Source organism: Opisthorchis viverrini (assembly GCF_000715545.1).
Source record: "Opisthorchis viverrini unplaced genomic scaffold opera_v5_254, whole genome shotgun sequence".
Lineage (NCBI taxonomy): Eukaryota > Metazoa > Platyhelminthes > Trematoda > Opisthorchiida > Opisthorchiidae > Opisthorchis > Opisthorchis viverrini.
In genome coordinates, this window is record NW_008751906.1 from 643,871 (window position 1) to 652,957 (window position 9,087).

The 9,087-nt window shown below is 45.1% G+C and overlaps 2 protein-coding genes across 2 annotated transcripts in view; one reads left to right on the forward strand and one right to left on the reverse strand.

Moving 5' to 3' along the window:
* Positions 1-9,087, reverse strand: part of T265_09010 (hypothetical protein) — a gene marked incomplete at both ends in the record, with an annotated part of 55,143 nt that overhangs the window by 2,500 nt on the left and 43,556 nt on the right. The window contains one exon of the mRNA XM_009174968.1: positions 5,823-5,920. Within this exon, the coding sequence (XP_009173232.1) occupies positions 5,823-5,920 (98 nt within the window). The remainder of the gene's footprint in view (positions 1-5,822; positions 5,921-9,087) is intronic.
* The window catches only part of T265_09009 (hypothetical protein), a gene marked incomplete at both ends in the record, with an annotated part of 29,332 nt that continues 22,554 nt past the window's right edge, over positions 2,310-9,087 (forward strand). The window contains one exon of the mRNA XM_009174969.1: positions 2,310-2,593. Within this exon, the coding sequence (XP_009173233.1) occupies positions 2,310-2,593 (284 nt within the window). The remainder of the gene's footprint in view (positions 2,594-9,087) is intronic.

Genomic DNA, 9,087 nt, shown 5'->3' on the forward strand with positions numbered 1-9,087 from the left:
AACCAATCTCAATCGTATAGTTGAAAATCTTCCTCGGTATTTGCAACAAACGTGGGCTGAGGCGGCAGTCGACATACTGCGTTCGGTATCAGAGCCGGTGTTCGATCGTTTAGTAACCTTTCTTAACAGAATTGTATCCTTTGCTTGAAGTTGATACGGTGTTATCGCCAGCACGAGAAGATATGGTAATCAGGCTTAGAACGCCCACCCAGAATGTCCCGCATCAACGTGGTAGATATGAGAGAGAGTATGACCTGTCCTCACTTTTTCCAGACTCATAGCCTTTCAGACTGTGAAATGTTTGACACACATCCCCAAGTCCAGAAGCTGAGTATACTGAGAGGCCTCAAGTTATGCTTCAATTGTCTGGAGCCTAACCATAGAGCATTTGAGCGTCGCGTGCGTACACGTTGCGACGTCTCGTATTGCAACCAGCGACATCACCGCCTGCTTAACGAAACAGTGAATGGTTAACAAGGCAAAGAAAGTGGCCAACGTCACCTCAACGGTAGTTGAGGGGACCCGGAGCTACCTTGGTTTTCTAGCAGTCCGGCTGGTTGGGCCAAAGGAGACTCTGCTAACTCATGCTCTGCTGGATAGTGGATCTTATACCACCCTAATAATGGCAGGCGTGGCGAAGCAACTTGGGATAGAAAGAGAAGCGGCGCGCGTAGAAGTACCATGGCTAAATGGCCCCGATATCAAGGATACCATGACCGTCAGCTTTATCATGCAGCCGTTGCACGACGAGTATGTTTTGAACGTCGACTGCGCCTTCGCCACTGGGTCACTTCCCATCGCCGAAGCTGGAAACGAAATGTCTATTTTGATAGAAACCAATGTTCCACCGTCCCACTGTGCAACGTCTGGGTTCTCCGAAACAGCCTTACACATATCTCACAGCTTTGGGATGGACAATTTTCGGACCAGCCCCTCCTGCATGATCCAAACGAATATCAGTGAATTGCCTTAGTACAGAACCTACTGTTGAGGATCACATACTGAGGATGTTTGAATCAGATTTCAACGAAAGTAAATGTGGAGATAACTCACTATCCCTAAAGGACAAGGTGGTTATAAAAGACAGAGCACTCTGTACGCTTGTTGGATGGTCACTACCAGGTGCCGCTGCCTTAGGAGCTCAATTGGAAGAACCTACCTAGTAACATGAATTTAGCGGAGAAATGGCTCAGTTAGTTCAAGGTTCGCTTGTTGAGGAGTAAAGCACTCTTTCGACACTACAGTGAGACCCTAACTACCTTCGAAGAGAAAGGTATGTGAGTCGGTCGCTAGCTGGTTCAACAGAACGCTTGCGCTTCATCCCGCATCATCCGGTCTTCAGCCATCGAAAGCCTGGAAGTTTTGTATGGTTTTCGACTGTGCTGCCAAAGGTCAAGGCGTTTCCCCCAACGACTACTTATTTTTCGGACCTGACCTGATAAAAGATATCATCGGTCATTCATTGCGTTTTCGACTTCTCTAAACTGCTTTGTCTGCCGATATAGAGGAGATGTTCTTAGAAGTACGATTGCCACCGGAGGATAGGGCGGTGTTCAGTTTTCGTACACTGGCGGCAATCTCAACAAATCCCCACATGTCTGTCACCCTAATCTGCACCCATTCGGGGCCACCTCGTCCTCGTTTGTGGCTGCCTATGCTCTGCGAAGGGTTGCTGATGACAACAAAGGTGATTTCGACAAAAGGACAGTTTCTGCAGTAAAGGAAAACTTTTATGTGGAGGGTTGCTTTGTATCTATGGTATCTGTCGAAATAGCCAAAAACTAGTTTGCGAACTCAGTTCGATGTTGAAGTTGGGTGGATTTCGTTTACATAAGTGGGTAAGCAACAATCCGGAAGTTTTGAATGACATTCCTATTAGCGAGCGAGCTTCCGATCTGGTTGACCTCGATAATTCACATTCGAGTTTGCACAAGACGCTAGGTCTGTGCTGGTCTATCAAAACTGATAGCTTCCGATTCAAAGTCGGCTTGCCAACGGGCCCAGCGACTAAACGCGGCATATTCTGTTGCATCGCCCTACTTTACGACCCCCTCGGATTTGTGGCCCCGCTTCTACTTCAACCCAAACGGTTATTACAGCGAGAAGAAATTTGGTTGGGACGAACACATAGATACGACCGCAGAAACTTTGTTGGACTGTTGGCAGCGAGACATAAACAGAGTCGAGACGCTGGAAATCCTTCGATGCCCCCTGCACACTGGATTTGATGTACGCCACACAGAGCTGCATACCTTCTCCGACGCCTCAGAAGATGGATAAGGATCCGTTGTTTCTGTACGTCACAGTGAATGGTTAACAAGGCAAAGAAAGTGGCCAACGTCACCTCAACGGTAGTTGAGGGGACCCGGAGCTACCTTGGTTTTCTAGCAGTCCGGCTGGTTGGGCCAAAGGAGACTCTGCTAACTCATGCTCTGCTGGATAGTGGATCTTATACCACCCTAATAATGGCAGGCGTGGCGAAGCAACTTGGGATAGAAAGAGAAGCGGCGCGCGTAGAAGTACCATGGCTAAATGGCCCCGATATCAAGGATACCATGACCGTCAGCTTTATCATGCAGCCGTTGCACGACGAGTATGTTTTGAACGTCGACTGCGCCTTCGCCACTGGGTCACTTCCCATCGCCGAAGCTGGAAACGAAATGTCTATTTTGATAGAAACCAATGTTCCACCGTCCCACTGTGCAACGTCTGGGTTCTCCGAAACAGCCTTACACATATCTCACAGCTTTGGGATGGACAATTTTCGGACCCGCCCCTCCTGCATGATCCAAACGAATATCAGTGAATTGCCTTAGTACAGAACCTACTGTTGAGGATCACATACTGAGGAGGTTTGAATCAGATTTCAACGAAAGTAAATGTGGAGATAACTCACTATCCCTAAAGGACAAGGTGGTTATAAAAGACAGAGCACTCTGTACGCTTGTTGGATGGTCACTACCAGGTGCCGCTGCCTTAGGAGCTCAATTGGAAGAACCTACCTAGTAACATGAATTTAGCGGAGAAATGGCTCAGTTAGTTCAAGGTTCGCTTGTTGAGGAGTAAAGCACTCTTTCGACACTACAGTGAGACCCTAACTACCTTCGAAGAGAAAGGTATGTGAGTCGGTCGCTAGCTGGTTCAACAGAACGCTTGCGCTTCATCCCGCATCATCCGGTCTTCAGCCATCGAAAGCCTGGAAGTTTTGTATGGTTTTCGACTGTGCTGCCAAAGGTCAAGGCGTTTCCCCCAACGACTACTTATTTTTCGGACCTGACCTGATAAACGATATCATCGGTCATTCATTGCGTTTTCGACTTCTCTAAACTGCTTTGTCTGCCGATATAGAGGAGATGTTCTTAGAAGTACGATTGCCACCGGAGGATAGGGCGGTGTTCAGTTTTCTCTGGTACACTGGCGGCAATCTCAACAAATCCCCACATGTCTGTCACCCTAATCTGCACCCATTCGGGGCCACCTCGTCCTCGTTTGTGGCTGCCTATGCTCTGCGAAGGGTTGCTGATTACAACAAAGGTGATTTCGACAAAAGGACAGTTTCTGCAGTAAAGGAAAACTTTTATGTGGAGGGTTGCTTTGTATCTATGGTATCTGTCGAAATAGCCAAAAACTAGTTTGCGAACTCAGTTCGATGTTGAAGTTGGGTGGATTTCGTTTACATAAGTGGGTAAGCAACAATCCGGAAGTTTTGAATGACATTCCTATTAGCGAGCGAGCTTCCGATCTGGTTGACCTCGATAATTCACATTCGAGTTTGCACAAGACGCTAGGTCTGTGCTGGTCTATCAAAACTGATAGCTTCCGATTCAAAGTCGGCTTGCCAACGGGCCCAGCGACTAAACGCGGCATATTCTGTTGCATCGCCCTACTTTACGACCCCCTCGGATTTGTGGCCCCGCTTCTACTTCAACCCAAACGGTTATTACAGCGAGAAGAAATTTGGTTGGGACGAACACATAGATACGACCGCAGAAACTTTGTTGGACTGTTGGCAGCGAGACATAAACAGAGTCGAGACGCTGGAAATCCTTCGATGCCCCCTGCACACTGGATTTGATGTACGCCACACAGAGCTGCATACCTTCTCCGACGCCTCAGAAGATGGATAAGGATCCGTTGTTTCTGTACGTCTTGTACGCAGTTCCGGGCTGGTATGGTATATTTTTCTGATTGATTTCGATTTCTTGGACAAACAGTGCTGAAATCTGAGAGCATTGCATCTTTAACTCGCCTCCATTCTTCCTCCGAGCAATCTTCCTTACCGACATGACTGTGCATTTCCAGTAGCTTTCTAGAGGGATCAGCTCAGTGATCTTTAGCTACTGAAACTTGTCAAAAATGATTAACGGGGCTGCTCTCTTTCGGTACGCGTAGTGCCGGTGGAAATCAAAGTGCTAAGCGCCCCGCACGATTGCGCGATCAGAATTTAGTGCGTATCCTCAACTGAGGCCCTTCGTTACTAACCGATATTCATATGGTCCAATTGAGTCCATGACCGTCTTGTGGTAGGTAGCCTCCAACTAATCCGGCATGTGCGGTTGTGTTTGAAGTCCGTGGTGGCCAGGAACAGACGACGATCTATACACAAATGAATACGTCGCACTGCCTTCCCCGTATGCTCAGAATAGACTCCAAATCAACCACATAACTACAATTTTTCCTGACTTAGTTGTCCAACTCGGCGTTCATATCACCCGCCAGGATTACTATATCCGCCCTTCTTCCCGACTGAACCAGTCGTGACATTTCTCGATAAAACGCATTCTCCTCAGGCTTAGTATAGCTATCTTTTGGGGCGCGTGCTGATACGACAAACAAACCGCATCGACCTGCGTTATTCTCAATTGAACCAGACAACTGCACAACCCAAAGGTGACTATTTACTCCGATTCAGTCCAGTACGGCGCTTTGGGCCTTGGGGCTGAGTGCAACTCCCACACCCACGATACCACGAGCCACGGAGTCACCATAACCTAATACCAGTGAAATGTATGACTATGGGCTCATCCTAAGCGGGGTGACGAGCATGACCAAAGAGGGGACTTGTATGTCTGTTTCGGAGATACACTGTACATTATTAGAGACAGAAATTGAGTTTTCAGCAAGGGATGCCTGCTGCCAAATCTGACATAGAGTACGGATATTGACTGCTGCAACGTGGATCGGATCTTTTGAGGTTAGTAAGTGCCTCTTTGAGTTCATTTTTCTGGGCGATGGTTGAGACACCAAACAATGTCAAGAGGATGGGCAGACGGGTTGACTGCTCCGCATTTACAATGGGTTAGGAGGAACTGAGGGCGAAAACCGCTGGGTGGAGACCTGTAAGGGAAAATGTACTTCCAGGTTTCCTAGGCCAACGAAGGTGGTTGAGTTGAGCCTTCGGCCCAAAAGTCTGACCCAAAAGTCAGGCCCTGCTGCTAGCTTTCTGGACCGTGAGACAGCAATTGTTAGGGTTTGCATGGGGGACCCTCCCCGAAATCAGTGGCTCAATAATCTGAACGACATGGTTATGCGGGGCCGGTCGGACCCTGAGGGCGCAATAGTGGGATATTGCTGTCTCACTCCTGATGCGGCTGAAAATGGCAGGTGCCTTCTGAGAAGCATCGGGCTCTTTGGTTTTGAGTCTTTCGACAGTATTGAATAATGCTCCGGCGGTCACGACCAACCGTTGGGCGGTCAGATCGTCCGGGTTTGGGACCAACCTTTTCTAACCCGTACTTTTTCGTGCAAAGGCAGCATTGCTGCTTCCATAAATATGAATATGATGGTTGACTTGGGAAACATTTTACTGTCTTCACACTTACCGCTCCAAACTGCCCCGTAATACGATTGATCGCAATACGGAGGGTCGCTGTTCTTCATCGGGCTGCACACCGTTGGCCTCTCGTGCATGGTCCAGCCTCTAGGGGCTAAGTTTCAGCCAGCATTGCCAGCGGGATCATCGCAGCACAGAAGCCCAATGAGCCTTTCTAATGCAGTGACGAAACGTCAGTCAAGTCAAATAAAACGCAGTTAAGTGATCAACGTAAGCAATCATTCGACTGATCGCTTTCTAAAACGACTAACTCAGAAGAGGCTCATGCTTACTTGCTAAATGTCAGCTAACACCGGATAGTTTGATTGTTGAAGAAAACTGAAAGCCTTTATCAGACCTTCTTACGTCATGAAGGTAATGCACAATCTGAGGTTTTCGAGCATGTTTACGGCTAACACTTTGTGGCGCATTTCATCATTGAAATTCGTCGTATAAAATACAGTTTCATTATCAACGGTGGTCAAACCGCCAGCGACGTACAAACTAGACGTTTATCATGGATACAGAGCTCTCATAAAGAGAACATTACCGCTCAATTTACAAACCAGACGTTAATTTCGTAAAGCAAGGTGATGGCAGTGAAGCTGCAAAAATAAACTACGCAAAGCGAATAAATCAGTGATCCTATTTTAAACCTTTTATTATGGAAAACGCCATATGAAATAAATGAGGCTGAATAATCCAGCACGACATTTTAATGGAAGTAAAAAATACCCCCCCCCGGTGTGTCAAATGTAGCTAACCAAGTTGCTAATTGCGTTTCCTATATAATCATCCCTGTTGGATTAGACTGGTCATTAGACTGGTCAACGGAACTTTTCAGCAAACACGTTGCTAACATTTACGGGATTGTTGTGCAATGTGTGTCACCAAGCTAGAGTTGGTGGTTTTGTTTCGTTAAAAGAGACAACATATACAGTAATCAGGATGTCTTACAAGCACGTAATTAAAACAGTTGCGGGTGGGTCGTCGTCTTCCGAATGCTGTATCAGCGCCCAAGGAAGATAGCCAAATTACGATTACAAAATAATTTCAATAGTTTAAGAGAGCAGTTTTTGTATGCCTTCCTTATCCGGGGGCTACGCAGTGCGGAAGCTCTGAAGTTCGTTTAAGAAGGTTGATTTTGTTCTGATAAAATCCACAAGCAATCAGTGCGGTCGAGTTGGCCGTGTTTCCGATTATTCACCCAAGCTCAGCTTTTCTACTGGTGTACCGGTGGATACCACTTATAGGCTCTGTTCCCTTCACTGGTATTTTCGGTTTCTGAAATATTCCTTATAAAGTAGATACACATTTACTTTTGCTAACTTTTACTTCCACACTGCAGATTTCGGTAGATCCGAGTAGCATTCTGTATTTGAGGCGCATGATGCTTGTTCTGTTGCCTAAATAATGAAACACTTACACAGAATAAAAAAAGTTCATTATTAATAATGGTGTAGTTTGTGCTTCGATTGTGGCAAAATTCCAACAGGTACCCAGCTACCGTCTTTGCTTGCAGTGGTGTTCAAACTGATACGTAATTAAAGCAGTCCTTCTGAAGAAACGCTGCAAAACACCCAGCAGTTTCATTTTAAATAACAGGTTTGCTCATGCATGCTCAATGAGGGTTCTAGAATTCACGTCACCCACAGAAGTAGTTTTTTGAAGTAGTTTTCCGCTCTCACTAAATATTAAATTAATCTTTATGCCAAAGGTAAGCCTATGAAGAAGGACTCAACCAAATTAGGGATACAATGATGCGGTTTGATCAACGTGCAATTTAATTTCTTGGCGAATTTTAAGGTTTGTGAAGAAAACGATATAAATTGAAAATCAGTCTGAACAGAATAGAATGTTCAAAATTTAGACGGCTACCCGAATGAAACTTTGGATGCTGCACCAAAGTTCATTCGACACCCAAGGTGACGCCAAAATTTGGTTGGTATAGGTCCTGCTATGAAGCAGTGGAAACGCAGCAGGGCAATGGCGTATAGATACCGGTTTTAACACTATGAGGAAGGAATAACTACTATATATTTAGAGTGAAATATAGGACAATTTAGAAAATGTTTTTGTTTCCGTTCAAGAATTAGTCAACCGAATCACAAACCGTATCCTTCAAAGAAACGCACGACATGAGCTCAGGCCTTATTTATCTAATGAAAATGACTCACTTAGGTTTACATATAGAATGCAATTGTTTTTGAACCAGAGATGCACAACAAAGTACCTTGAATGCACCGCCCTTTAGCAGGGGATCAATCAGTTACCCGGATTTCAGAAAAGCAATTCCAAAAAAGAAGTCGCTATGTATAGAGCCGGGAAATGAAAAAATATGCAAGCCTAACATTACAGCGTATCCACAGTTTTCTTCCCAAATGACACAAGAGTAGCTGCCTATTTCTTCTGGGAATGCAATTTATATATTCATCCAAATGCATACACACTGGATTTTACACCATAATAAAGCACAGTTGAATATACCAATTAGGAATTCCCACTACTATACCCAGATGTGTTCACCAAGAATACCATGGAAATCAAAACAGGGAATATCCGTGTTAGCCGGTCTATTCAAGAGTCAAAGGGTCCTAAATGCCAATGCTTCTTGAATTGGTCGAAACGGGTCAGAATTTATTCGAAAATTTTTAGATTGTCATATTGATGCCAGCAGTACCGATCGCATTAGTGCATTCCCCCACCAACTGAAGTGCTTACTGTAGTCACAGAGCGAGTTCTCTCATATTGTCAAGGTAGAAAGCGGATAGATAACATAAGGTACCTTAAAATGCTTCACTTTATGTATCACTTATTGGATATTCGTCTGCAAACCCAAAAGGAATGTAATTTCTAAAGCAACTAGTGAAAGAATAACTCATGTTTTCCGTATCCGCCGCTAACACCACTTGACCAAAACTGTCAGATAAGAGATTTACCGAAGGCTAAGCGTTTGTCTGACTTCATATAAAATCTGTGTTTTCTCCACATTTCCATCAGCATTTAATCCAGTCTGCCAAGTCATCTAGGTTTGTCGCAGAATGTAGTTAGAAATATCTAACCACTGGAAGTTAACAACCAAGTAAACCAAGAAAGTGGAAATGCCTTACTTTTTAAAACTGTTCGGTAAGTTGCGTGTTAATTGCAGGAATCACATCTGTACATACTGGTTGTGACATATAGATCGATACCATGACAGTGAATTCACTAAACATAGGAAAAAAATTTTCGGGCATAACAAACGACCGCACATTTGATATACTGAACTTGAACAC